The sequence below is a fragment of the Pangasianodon hypophthalmus genome, chromosome 17 (genome assembly GCF_027358585.1).
Source record: "Pangasianodon hypophthalmus isolate fPanHyp1 chromosome 17, fPanHyp1.pri, whole genome shotgun sequence".
NCBI lineage: Eukaryota > Metazoa > Chordata > Actinopteri > Siluriformes > Pangasiidae > Pangasianodon > Pangasianodon hypophthalmus.
Window position 1 is genome coordinate 20,557,231 of NC_069726.1, and position 13,919 is coordinate 20,571,149.

The following is a 13,919-nucleotide window of genomic DNA, read 5'->3' on the forward strand; positions in this document are numbered from 1 at the left end:
GTCTTCAAATGAAATCTGAAGCAATTAATGCATGATCTTCAAAAGCATCCGATATTTATTCTGTAGTGAAATTCATCAACATGTTGGTCTATTTTCACTTTCGTTAATGGGTTTTGACTACCTGCTGATAGTGATGCGGTGGAATTTAACCAGTGGGTCACCTACCTTCATCTCAAGCTTAAAAAAAAGCCAAAACATAAACAACCACTATTGTAACTGTGCTTGCAATAACAATGTCCCCTATGACATCATAGGCACATAACCACAGGAGTAATGAGAATACAGCAACAACCAGCAAATTAGCACCACAATCACTAAACACATTACAGATACTTCAATATAAATATATTTAATGTGTTTCAGAGTGGACTTCTCCTTTAATTCCAGGACGTAACGCCTGAGAAATACTGAAGAAGTATGGACAGTCTGCTGACAGGTGTTTTTTTTTCCCCCAAACACATTGAAAAGGCCCAAGTTTCCAAAGCAGATATTCCAAATATAACTGATTAAATTTAGAAAAGAAGAAACCCAAGGTTTTGAAAGAATGGCCATGCAGACGATGTTCCTGAAAGTTACGTTTGATACTTTTATAAATGAAAACACAGTCTTCAAGTTATTCTTTTTTTTATTTTGCACAATCAATGTATTTAAGCTCTCAAACTGCAAAAACGTTCACCAGCTCTCACACGACATTCACGTGATTCACAAAAACTAAACGGTGCAATAAATCAGAGGACAGGTGACCAGCTTTTGTCAAACAGCTGCACTTCATCATTTGCTTAGACATGTACACTTCATCATTTGCTTAGACACTGCAGATAATTCATAATGAAAAGCGTAAAACACAAATATGACTTAGTGTCTATGAGCAAGAAATAGACACAATGTCATGAAGTAAGTGACAGCTGCAGCTCCGCAGATCGAGTAGAAGCAATAGCAAAATAAAATTTCATATAATTTGTGTTTTACATAATACATACAATTAATACAATAATTATTTTTTTTCACTCAATGTTAGCTAAGTTATCTAGAGGGTTAACATTTGATGAAAAGTTAGTTGAAAAAAAGACATTTCTTGTTGCATAATTAACTTAAATGTTGCTCAAAATCAGTGTGTAGTAGTATTCTATGACCATACTTTAATATTATTTATTTGTTTGTTTGTTTTTGGGTCTGGCTGTTATGTAGAGAGAAGCTAGAGTAAAGTGCAAAAGTTTGCACCCCCTTTGGTTTCTAACAAAAAGAAAAAAGAAAAAAAAAAACTTTATTATAATAGATGCATGAACATTACATGAAATTGAGTGTCAGCATCCGTCTTTCTTACCTCAAAAGTTCACATCCCATTTGGCTTTATGCAAGTAAGGTGTCTATTGACTTCAAAGAAAAATATTTAATTTTGATACATTTGATAATGAGGGAACATCTACAGTATAAATCTATGCAAACGTTTGCACTCACCTAAGACATCAATAATAGCTTGATCCTCTTCACCCGGACAGCACTCCCTGCTGGAAAATCCAGCTTGGTCTGACCAGCTACCAAAACTCAAGTCGAGCTGGTCAAAGACCACCTTTGCAGCTGGTGAATTGTTTTCCAGCTTCATTATCAGTAAATGTTTGAGCTTTTCTAATTGCCTTAATGTGTTATTTTCTTAATATGATTTCACATTAGTAGCACTTTCCAGCTAGTAAAAAAAAAGTCCATCAGTTTGACCAGCTCACCCTGTTTTTTGGTAGCTGTACTGAACAATAAGGCTGGAGATACTGTAGATTATGGCTTTTGGGGTTTTTTCTACACAAACAACATGATGTGAATGTTCATTCAGACTCACCTACATTAGGTGGGTCGAAAAAAGAAAGATCTCTTCTGCATATGATCACAAGTCATGACTAGATTTCTGAGGAAGAATGAATAAAGCTCACACACACACACGCACACACATATCACTTTTACGAGCCTCAGGTGGGGATCTGCATTGGTGCCGGTTCGTCCTACATACACATTACACGAGTACATTAGTGTGTAATGTAGAATAGAGCGTGTTCTAAGACTTGCTCTAGCGCCTGACTGAGAGAAGCTCCTCGTAAACGAAAATTTCGATTGGTCACGTCAAAGTCTAACAACTATTAGTATCTGATTTTTTTCCTCTCATCCATATGGAGCTAGCATTAGCCTGTCCGATCCATAGCACTACTAGCTAGAAGGACAGAAGGCCGGGCTTTTTCAGGCTTGTGACCAGAAATTTACTTCACATGCCTTCGATGTGAATTGGCCTTTAGATTGAATTGGACCGGACCCATGTCCTGTGTATATCTTGGCAAATGGTTTCAGATGTTTATTTTATGACTTCTGCATTATTGCATCAGTAAAAAAAATCCAAACATTACTTTTCCAACAAAATTTAAATGTTACAGAAAATGTTTGCATGTCAGTAAAGAAAGTATAACGTAACAGACTACTTTTCAGATTTTCAGACAAAAAAAAATGAATGCAGAATGCTGGTTTTCAGGTTTTTCTTAAAAAAAAAAAAAAAAAAACAGAAGCAAGTGCAGCAATGTCTTCAGAAGAACCGTGGCACGTTCTCCAAGATACCAAGAAAAACTTACCCACCAACATATATATATATATATACTGTTTATATATATAATCTCGAGGCATGGACTCCACAAGAGCTCTGAAGGTGAGCTGTGGTATCTGGCACTAAGACATTAGCAGCAGATTCTTTAAGTCCTGTAAGTTACAAGGTGGGGCCTCCATGGATTGGACTTGTTTGTCCAGCACATCCCACAGATGCTTGATCAGATTGAGATCTGGGGAATTTGGAGGCTATGTCAACACTTTGAACTCTTTGTCATGTTCCTCAAACCATCCTTGACCAATTTTTTTCTGTGAGGCAGGGTGCATTATCCTGCTGAAAGAGGCCACTGCCATTAGGAAATACCATAGCTGTGAAGGGGTGTACTTGGTCTGCTTAGGTAGGTGGCATGTGTAAAAGTAACATCCACATGAATGCCAGGACCCAAGGTTTCCCAGCAGAACATTGCCCAGAGCATCACACTGTGTCTGCTGGCTTGCCTTCTTTCCATAGTGCATCCTGGTGCCATCTCTTCCCCAGGTAAGTGACACTCACGCACCTGGCTGTCCACATGATGTAAAAGAAAACGTGATTCATCAGACCAGGCCACCTTCTTCCATTGCTCCATGGTCCAGTTCTGATGCTCACCTGCCCATTGTAGGTGCTTTCGGCGGTGGAGAGGGGTCAGCATGGGCACTCTGTCCGGTCTGTGGCTACGCAGCCCCACACTGTGTTCTGACACCTTTCTGTCATAGCCAGCAATAACTTTTTCAGCAATTTGTGCTACAGTAGTTCTTCTGTGGGATCGGACCAGACGAGCTAGCCTTCACTCCCCATGAGCATCAGTGAGCCTTGGGCACCGATGACCCTGTCGCCGGTTCTCCCCCCTTGTGCCTCCTAACCATTGCGTACCAGGAACACCCCACAAGACCTGCCGTTTTGGAGATGCTCTGTCCCAGTCCATCTAGCCATCACAATTTGGCCCTTGGGGGTTGCGTGTGTGTATATAGCTTCTATAGTGAAGGATATTGCTTTTTATTATTGACAAGGTATAGATAGAAATTGGCAGAAATATAGGAGAATGCTATTTTTCTGAATGACCACAAGAGAATACCTAAGACTAATGATCTCTATAGAAATTACTGTAGGCTAGTTTAATCCATCCATGTGCTCATGTGGAGGTGAACTCTTCATCTCTTTTTGTCACATGGGTAACAAAAGCTCATATGCTGAAAGGAGAACATGTTAATGTTTGACATACAGAACCAAATGTATGCTGATCATTCCAGTGTACATTTAAAGATAAACAGCCTACAACTGTGCTATTCCAACTGCCATGCTGTGATCGGTAAAACAATTTGCCAAGATAAACATGGACATGGCACACTGTCCACCAGCTGCAAAGAGACATTTCAAAGCACTCTGTCTTTGCTAAACATGTGAAAACACTCAGTCTTGCTAGTTGCTGCTAGCTGCTTGGTTTAGCATTGAGAGTGTCTCAAGAGTGGATGCTAACACTAGCTCAATAATCAGAAAAGTAGCTAGCAAAATAGCTAGCTAGCTTAAGAAACTACAATCAAAGCTATATGATAGTTAGAGCAGATGAGTTTGATTCTCAACAATAAACTTTATGATATGTTAGCAGGTTAGCTCTCATCATATAGCAGCTTAGCTCTCATCATAGTGGTCTTCAGACATTAGCAAGATAACAAGCTAGCTACCTATTCATACTCAAAAAGCTCAAGAGCACAGCAGATTGTGATAAAAGAAGGAGGCCCAATAGCAAGGCTCGAACCGGCACTGATTTGAAGAGATGGATGTGCAGAAAACAGACTGCAATGTGACACAGCAACAGGTCAGAGCTACGTCTAAAAACCATGACTCTCACACATTGTAGCTGTTATGTACTAGCATTCTACAAGTCTTGGACAGCAGATATGTGGTCATCGGTTAGAGTCCCCACTCTTGGCTGGGATCTGGCCCTGAGGTGGTCTGTGTTCCCCCAGCATGGCGGCAACGAGTGCTTCGGGGACGCTGATGCCATTGGCGGGGCTCAGAGGACTAAGAGAGGGTGAGTCAGGGGAAAACAGACGCTCCTTCTTGGTGTTCGCAGCCTGGCGGGGTGGAACGGGCGAGTCTCTGGGTTTCAGACTGAGGGACTGCAGAGCGGGCACGGCCGGGCTGCGACTGCGATGGTGCCGCTGCTGGCGTTTATTAGAGCGTGTCCTGGGACTCGGACTGCGTGAGCTGGAAACCAGCAGGACCATGGTGCTGTCGTCCTCTGAGCTTGCATCCGAACTGTCTGAGCGGGATGGACACGGCGGAGCAGGAGGGGAACAGACAGGTAACTGAACCTGGAGGTGAGAGAGTGGAATGGAAAGGAGAAAGAAGTTTGGAGAGAGGAAAGGCAAAAGGAAAGGAGAAAAAATGCAGAGAAGAGAAAGAGTGTCAATATGGAGCAACTGTAAAGAAGAGACCAACTATAGTCTCACATTCAGCAGCTGAAAGTAACTCTGTCTTGCTATAAGCTGTAAATATTTTTCATCATATTATACAGTATATAACGCTGACCAGGATAAAGCTCTGGAAGCGGGGGCATGCTTGCACGCCGGATTGTGAATGGACGGTGGAGCCCGAGAAGATGAGTGATAAGAGATGCACACCTGCGGGGAATTCTGCTAATGTTCTGGGTTGCAGCAGTGTTGCAAGGAGACAGACGAGCGCCTCGAGAGAGAGCCAACCAGCACAGAGCCGTGTGTGTGTGTGCATGTATGTGTGTATTTATAAAAAAAAAAAAAAAAAAAAAAAAAAAAAAAAAAAAAAAACCGCTGAAAAGCAAAAGTAAAAGATAAAGAATAAAGCGCCTTTTGAGTTGTTCAAAGCCTGCCTCCTGCTTCCTCATTCCCTACCTGAACCTGGGAAACGTTACAAAAGCATTTACTGAAAGTGAGAGTTAGAGTGAAAAAAAATCTAACTTGCAAGGATGTGCTTACTAACAATGATACTAATCTCTTAAGCCCAAATAAATAGCTTGCTATATAGTATTTTCCATGCTTAATTTAGATACAGTAATAGTGTATATGAACATTCAAAGAAATGTGTGGCAGCTGTGAGTTGCTACAGTGAATTTCTGGCAAATGACCAAAAAGTGAAGCGAAACCATGTACTGAAATGTCCAGCAGTGAGCAATGAACTTATGACCAGCTGGGTCATAGCCAAACGCTAAAGCATTCTTTGTGTTAGGACTAAATGAAGGATTATGGTAAATTTGAATTGCACATGCGTTTACTTTAAGAGATCTTAGCCACTCAACCTGGAACGGTTCTGTAATTCCCACAATGCTGTTCATGTTGTGGCTGTAGTAACCCAGCACGTATTCTCCTGCGTCTCTAGGCAAATCCTCTTCTGGAAAAGTCACCTGGAAGCAAAATGAAAACTCGACTATACAAAGCAGATATCGGCACTTGCTGGTTCGACCATCATAAGGTCTTTAGTGTAAGCTCACACACTAAGCAGATTGTCTGAGTGCTTTTCAGGCTTATGGTGCTTTTTTTTATTACCTGAGTGGAATGGTCTGATTTGGCCCAGACATAGGCTGCATAGTCCTTGTGGTGTTTGAATCCCACCTGACAAAAAGGAGGTCACAGAGAACATATAAAACAGCATCTAAAACACACATCATGACATTTGCAATAGTGCAAAGTTTAATCAGAGGTCCCGTTTTCACTGTGTTTATGAGAGGATTACACATGTTCACTCTTGGTCACTCAAACTTTTCCGATAGCTCAGAGTTCAAGATGTGACACAATACTGACATTTCTCAGTATGGTGCAACTCCTGGAAAATCAATTAGATAAGCAAAACTGTCTTGTTTTTAATATTGCCAACAATTTTGAAATGGTGCATTTGAATGGAATTGACAGAATTAGTTAGAACATGGTTACATTTGTAAAAACACTGTTGCTAGGTAACTGGTAACTATGACGCTGAGTACAAGCAGCAAAATTACTAACTAACGAGGGTAATGAATTAGCTAGCTTACTTTTAGCCTTTAATGTAGAATCACTGCATACTCTGGCTTCCCACTTGTGAAAAAAGTAAGCCAAAATGTTTTAATCTTGGAGCATTATTAATGCTTGTGTATCATAATTTAATTCAACAGCTGAGTCCAATAAAAAATACAATTTTTGGCATTCATATAACCTTACACTTTACCCACCTCCCTGTGTTGAAATTCCAGTTGATTGCACCATAATGTCATGAGTTAACACACTGACAGTTATAATAGGAATGTGCGTAACTGCTATGTGCCATGTAGCTTAATCGCTACCTTCATATCTAACAGTAACAAGTTTTTTTGGCATCTACATTGTTCAGTAGCTTGGCAACAAAGATATTTTGTCTTCAGCCTCCTCCTGTCTTGAAAGCACAAATTCCATTACAGTAGGCATACAGTAGGCATGTGCTGATAGTCAGTTACACACCATACAGGGATATTTAACAAGCACTTTCTTTCTTGGCACATTTCTAATAAGCCTTCATTGCAGAAGGATGTTATTAATATGCCTAGAAAAACTCACAGACAGGTCTAGTTGCATACACGGCTTTCACCTTACTACATGGATGGTTCTACATTTCCACTCCTTACTATGCTCATTATGTAATATGAATATTACTCATTCTGCACTGTTTTTCATGTATATACTGGGTAATATGGTTTAAGTTTGTAATGTAAAATAGCAAAGAATCTAATAAGACTAATTTATATGACAACCAGTGGCGGCTGATGGTGATATTAAACGGGAGAGCTAAAGCCGAATATCTATCCTTATCTTGACAATGGAACTATTATTGTTGAGCAATGCATTACATCATGGCAAAAATAATAATAATATTAGTGCAAAGTATACCCACACACAAACACACTTAAAGGCATATAGAGAGCTGCATTAATGATTTCTAATTTTTATAATGTTTCAAGTCGTTAATGCTCAACTGGCTGCATGTTGTGTTCCTCCAAATATCAAACATGCAAAACAATCAAACAACAAAATAATATTGGTTTTGTCATCTGTCCTTTTGTGTCATTTATACTTTGGACAACGTGTGCGTAGTCTAACTTTTACTTTCTCCTGCATCATCCTGGGGAAAATAGGATGATGAAGTAAATAATCCACTTTGTTCATGTTCATTACATGTGTGACTGAGTCTCTACACAACTGTTGATGACGTGTTATGGACACATCACCAAAGTGAGATGACAAATATGAGCCCAAATGGAGATCAAATGTAGGTGAGTACACGCAATTTCATGAGTCAAAAATTCATAACCGGTCACCCATTCTGATTGAGTTGTTGCTTGGCAGTGTTGTAGCACTGAAAGTCCAAGTGCTGGGGAAAACAAATCTTACTGTGCAGTGAAAAAAATCAAGAGAAATCCTTATATATAATTATTTTCCACCTTATTTTCTCCTAATTTGCCATTTCCCACTCACTAGCCAGCTGTCCTCTATCACACAACGGTGAAGACTAACATGTGCTTCCTCCAGAGGAAACACCAAATGCCCTCTTTTGAAAACATTCAGAGTTGTTCACAGACTCCCATGCCTGATTAATGTCGCTCTGATTCACAGGGGAGAGAGCACGGCCAGTTTTGCTCTCTTGACTCCTGGCCACGGATAGTCGTGGCATTCAAACGCGTGATCTCTTGATAATGCCGGATGAACGCTTCTGCTGCCCAGTGAGATAAATCTGAGTGTAGTTTTGTATGAGAGCGAAAGAAATTCTACTCAGTGATTAAATGATATTACTTTCACTCTTGCTAGTAAAGTAACACTAAAAAGCCTGTTGAAAAAGCCCAGAAGTGATGCTGCCAAGGTTCATTTTAAGTTCAGTGGTCGCTGATGACCTGCATATGAAGTGCATTCTTTCTTACCTTGTACAATCCCACCCAGTCCCAGGTGCTTCTCTGGAAACCTGATGCTGTAGTAAACTTGGCTGTCGCATCCGACACTTTGGTCCACTCCTTTTCCACCTCCAGTGTCACTAATGGCAGATCCAGCTTAAAGGGAAACTGCAGAGACACAAATGTTTTAGAGCAGCTGAATGAATGTACACAGCTGTATAAACAGCTGGCTTCTGTATAAATGTCTTTAAGACTCAACATCTTTGTTTTGTCTCACATGCAGAGAGAAAAGGGCAGAGACAGGTTTGTGGTCGCTAACGGTGTAGCCCATGTGACTGCGGTAAAAGTGCTGCGTGACCCGTGTGGCCCCACCAAGCCACGAGGTCAGACCCCGCTGCAGCGCGGCATTGTGTGATGGCACGGGGGAACCCGTCCTGCGGAGGCGCCACAGGATTCGGTCTGTCCAGGCAGGTTTCCTCTTCTTAGCACTGACACGCAGACAGAAAAACTTGTGTAAATAATGACAAAGTCGTCAAAATCACTTTAGTTCTCACAGAAATGTACACACCTTGTGTCATACGTGTGTGTTCCCACATCAAACTTGTAGGTAGGTGGGAAATTCAGAGGGCCTTCCACAAACTCATCCATCACAGATTCACTCTTCTTTGCTATGTTGAGCTGAAAGAGTGAAACAAAGTTGAAAACATGTATAATAATATATTTCTAAATTCTACATGTGATGAAGATCTGCATGAAATGCTGGTCATTTACGTGGCTACAGTCACAACAATGCTGTTGCTAGGCAACTGGAATATATGCAGTCCGAGCACGAGGTAGCTAAATAACTAAGTAACAAATTACTAGTTCACTGTCATATTTGAGCTTCCTAATTTCTTGTCTAAATTGTTAATAAATGCTTGTGGTTTTCTAGATGCCTTGCAATTTCTCACTTGCCTAAGATGTCTCATTATTAGCAGAAATTCAGAAAAAGGGCTGTTGGTCTCCCTAAATATTTTGATATCATTTTATCTATCCTTTAGCTGTTCAGACCAAAAATGTGGTGATGAGGCGGACTCTTGTGGAAGTAAAAGGAACTGCAATGAACTTCAACACCCATTACAAAGAGGATTATTATAATATTATATTATATTACTACAGTATATCCTATTATTGTACCAAATATTATTATTGGTAGATTGTATCAGATTTTCCATCTCAATGCTGATGTCCAGAATGAATATTACATGTCCTCGTTCTACAAACAAACCCCTGAAACTGTACACTCTCCTGCTCTCTAAGGGGCTGAAATCAGTCGTCCCAGAAACCCGAGAGTCACAGAGGCCTCACCTGATCTTTCTCCCAGAGCACAGACAGTTTATTGTTCTCTATTGCACTTTTCACCACATGGATATCGTAGTCATCAATGCGAAAGTTCAGGTCACCGAACCAGAACACAACACTGCGGAGAAAGAGAACACACATCATGTCTGATAGCCCAACAGCCCGATGGCAGACCTGGTTTTGGAGTCATAGCATCATTTTCCTCAAAAAAATTTTATTCAAACTATTTAAATAAATGCTTATTTGGTTAAAGTATACTTAGCTGCAACTGACTGAAATATACCCAAGTAGAAAATGTCAAAAAATTAAGGAAAAAAAAAAAATATATTTCCAATAAATATCCTTTCATATTGCCATATATTTCATTTTAATATAGGGTTCTTTAAAGGTCATTGTATTGTGGTTGATGTAAAACCATTCTGGTCAAATAGCTCAGTTAAACCAAACTTGTGTGGCTAGCATGCTTTTATATGTGAGCAAAGGTGGTAAAAAAAATTCCCAAATCTTTACTAATGTAAAAGTTAAAGTGTTTTTTTTGTTTGTTTGTTTTACTTATTTCATTTATTTAATTTGTTATCTCAGAGTAATATGACCGCAGTGTCCAGAGATTAGTCAGAGATTTTGTTGTTTTTAAAAGTGCTTTAGCAAAAATATGAAATAACTGGAAAACTGTCTTTGCTACACCCCTGGCCCCACCCACTCGTGGTCCAGCACGCCCACGGCAGCTCCGCCTTCGAACTGCTGCTGCTGCAGGATGCTCTCAAAGTCCTCAATGCGCTGCTCCAGGTTCCGCATGTGAGCCGGCAGATGGCAGTTTAGAAAGCACACGGGGTGACCAAACATCATCATCCTCACACTCACTCCACCCTTATTTCCCTTAGAGAGAGAGAGAGACAGAGAGAGAGAGAGAGAACATCATTCTCACATTCACAAAGAAAGAGAGGCAGAGTTCTGATTAACTCAGAGCTTTAATAATCTCTGGAGTGATTGATGAGAATTTATTGTGTTTCAGAACAGTAACATGAAAGTGCATGATTTTGTCCATTAAACTAAAATGCACTTTAGTTGAGATGTGCATGTTGCTGTTTTTGCTGAGGCCTTGTCTGAGGAACATAACACTGAATTCAATCTAATGGGGAACATTTTCTTGAAAGCATGTTCGGATTTAATCATTGCTACATATATTATAGTTTCAAATGGCATGTAGGCCATTACATGATTGAAGGCCTTTGAGTCAGGGATCGGGAGGCGGGTCCAACTGCAGGTATTTATTAAGGAAAACAAAAAAACTATAGAAAAGTGGAAGCACAGATCATTAACAAAAACAAGAGCGAGAGCATGAACAGTGTGGTATAATACATACATGAGACTCAGCATAACCAAGATGAAACATCACAACACACAACAAAACAGGTGCGAGTAATCCGTGAGTGTGACTAGGTCATGTGATGTGCTAGGCATTGTTGGCCATTTTGTGGCCAAAACTAGCAATGACCTGACACTTTGATTTTTACTCAGCAGCATGTCTCAAAAGTAAATGTGCAAGCTACAGGCCTGTTTCTCTCCTTACATTCCTATTCATAACCCTGAAATGTAAGATTCTCATACAGCTGTCTTGATATTTTAAACTAAATGAGCTCGTGGGTGGAAAGCAGTCTGGTTACAAGGCTTGTATTTGACAGAGACTGGCCTTCTGGTAGCCACTGAAGATTTACACAAAGCCAGAGAGAACACTATGTTTTTATCTTCACCTTACAGTTGTTACTGCTGGAGTCCCTCAGGGGTCAGTACGTGGTCCACTCTTGTTCTCACTTTATACTAAACCACTGAACTTAATGATCAGGTCTAATTGGTTTATCACTGCTACACAGATGACACATAACTTTACTTCTCTTTTCCTCCATCGGAAGATATCGATCTGCTTTTCTGGCATCTCTCTACCTGGATGAACGATCCATCACCTGAAACTCAACCTTGACAAAAATAAACTGAAATACTTACCAGTGAATAACTCTCCCCTGCTGGACCTGTCTGTCATCATCAACATCCTCACAGTCTAAGAATCTTGGCATGCTTTTAGACGAAGGACCTAACTTCTCCCATCACAATGCATCCATCACCAGATCCTGCAGATTTCCTCTTTATAACATCAGAAGAATTCAAACCTGCTAAAATGTTTATATAAGCTCTAGTAATATCTAGACATGACTACTGCAACTCTCTTCTTGCTGATCTTCCTTCATATGAAAAATCTTCGCTAAAGAGCATTCAGAATGCTCATACCTGTCTCGCTCACAACCTCCCAGAATTCTTTCAAGTTACCCTCCTACTGATGGGATCCATGGAATTTATTTTACAGTTAAAGTGGACTCTAGCTGTAAAAAGTTTGAGACTAATTGTAAAATATAAATATAAAAATGTTAAGGTTCAAATAAAAATAGACTGTAATCATTGACTTTATAAGAAAAGCTCTGTTGTGTTGACTCGAAATCAAAAATTCAAATCAATTCAATTTTATTTGTATAGCGCGTTTAACAATGGACATTGTCACAAAGTAGCTTTACAGAACTATATAAATTCCAGATATAAATTTTAAATGTATACATTTATCCCTAATGAGCAATCCAGAGGTGACGGTGGCAAGGAAAACTCCCCAAGAACATGAGAGAACTAGACTCAAAAGGGAACCCATCCTCATCTGGGTGATAGATAAATAAATAATTTATCTTCTATAACTGTATACTATAAAGTCAGAAAGTGCCAACTGTGTTAACAGGAACTTATGAGCAATTTAACTTAACTTAAGTCTATTGTATCAAACTGATTATTAACTGTTCAATGATGGAGACTTGAGTGAAAACTGTCCTTAGCAATTGCAGTCCAAAGGCTATCCAAGAAAGAACGTCCACATGATTTCTAAGTGGTGCCTTCCATAGTAATCTCATGGGGTTCTTTAGGCTGTCCGTGTGGGGCCATCCTTAGAAGCAGTGAGCGATTGGAGAAAAGCGATTCCAACCATTTAGGAAAAATTAATGATGTTAAGCATTTATCATCATGGCCTGGTTACTCCTCTGATTCTAGTTTCTCTTTACAAGCTACTTGATATAAAATGAAATGATGCGACCAATTCATGTTTGAGGAATGTAGCTGAACTTGTAAGAGCTGATTTCAGCGCAGTGTACATAACATCTGTTTACGCTTCTTAATGACAACTGACATAAAAAAATATATAAAGGTTTATTACAACAGGTGTTACCATTACGTGATTACTAACACTGGGTGTCTCCTGCATATTGTCATTTAAAAGCTTATGAAGGTGTCATATGAACAATGGCCTTAAGTATTACCATTACACTAATAGATCTGTCACTTGTAGTGACACTGTTGCTCAACATGTTCCAGCCCCATTCATATGTCACTACTTTGCAATGGCTGTGGGGGTGGATGACTCGCTCAGTGGCACTTCCTCACTTCCTGAAGTGCTTTTGTGTCATGCTGACGGCTTGAAAATTCCTGTTCAAAAAGGAACATTAACAAGGCTTAATATGCATTAGCCTGTAATGGGCTGCTGTTAATAATCAGGAGCTGTGGGTTGTGATATGACGTGATGTGTTGGTCGGCGTGATGCAGCACTAATGGAGTGTAATAGGACAGAGGACAGCTGTATTCCCTAAGCGACATCACTCACACACCACTCACAACCATGTAACAGTATTTTCAATCAGATTTCAGTTTCAGAGGAGGATTTCTCATCCAGCTAAACACTGGATCTCATTTTTACATGACAGATTTTTGAATAATAGGCATCAATTGAGTAAGTCTGTGTTGTCTTTAATAACTAAATAATATCAGTTGTTAGTAGTGACACAGACTTTTGGACCTGACTGAACATGCTGATGAACAAGAAAAGCGATACGTTCATCGTGCTTATTGTTTATTGTGTTCACTCTCTGTGTAATACACTGGTGGTTAAAATACTGCCTGTGTGTGTGTGTGTGTGTGTGTGTGTGTGTATACAGATGAGCTGCTGTGTCCTACTGCACACAGCTCAAAGGAGACTGCAGCACAACCTTGGAGCCATGACGATATCAGTACACG

The 13,919-nt window shown here is 39.9% G+C and overlaps 1 protein-coding gene across 2 annotated transcripts in view; it reads right to left on the reverse strand.

Moving 5' to 3' along the window:
- Positions 1-460: 460 nt before the first annotated feature.
- The window catches only part of LOC113543966 (inositol polyphosphate 5-phosphatase K), a 29,304-nt gene continuing 15,845 nt past the window's right edge, over positions 461-13,919 (reverse strand). For both annotated transcript variants that reach the window (XM_026942521.3, XM_026942522.3), the window contains exons 6-13: positions 10,522-10,697; positions 9,828-9,939; positions 9,049-9,158; positions 8,758-8,968; positions 8,511-8,648; positions 6,136-6,201; positions 5,889-5,993; positions 461-4,929 (exon numbers count right to left, since the gene is read on the reverse strand). In XM_026942521.3, the coding sequence (XP_026798322.3) occupies positions 4,519-4,929; positions 5,889-5,993; positions 6,136-6,201; positions 8,511-8,648; positions 8,758-8,968; positions 9,049-9,158; positions 9,828-9,939; positions 10,522-10,697 (1,329 nt within the window). In that variant the 3' untranslated portion in view covers positions 461-4,518. The remainder of the gene's footprint in view (positions 4,930-5,888; positions 5,994-6,135; positions 6,202-8,510; positions 8,649-8,757; positions 8,969-9,048; positions 9,159-9,827; positions 9,940-10,521; positions 10,698-13,919) is intronic.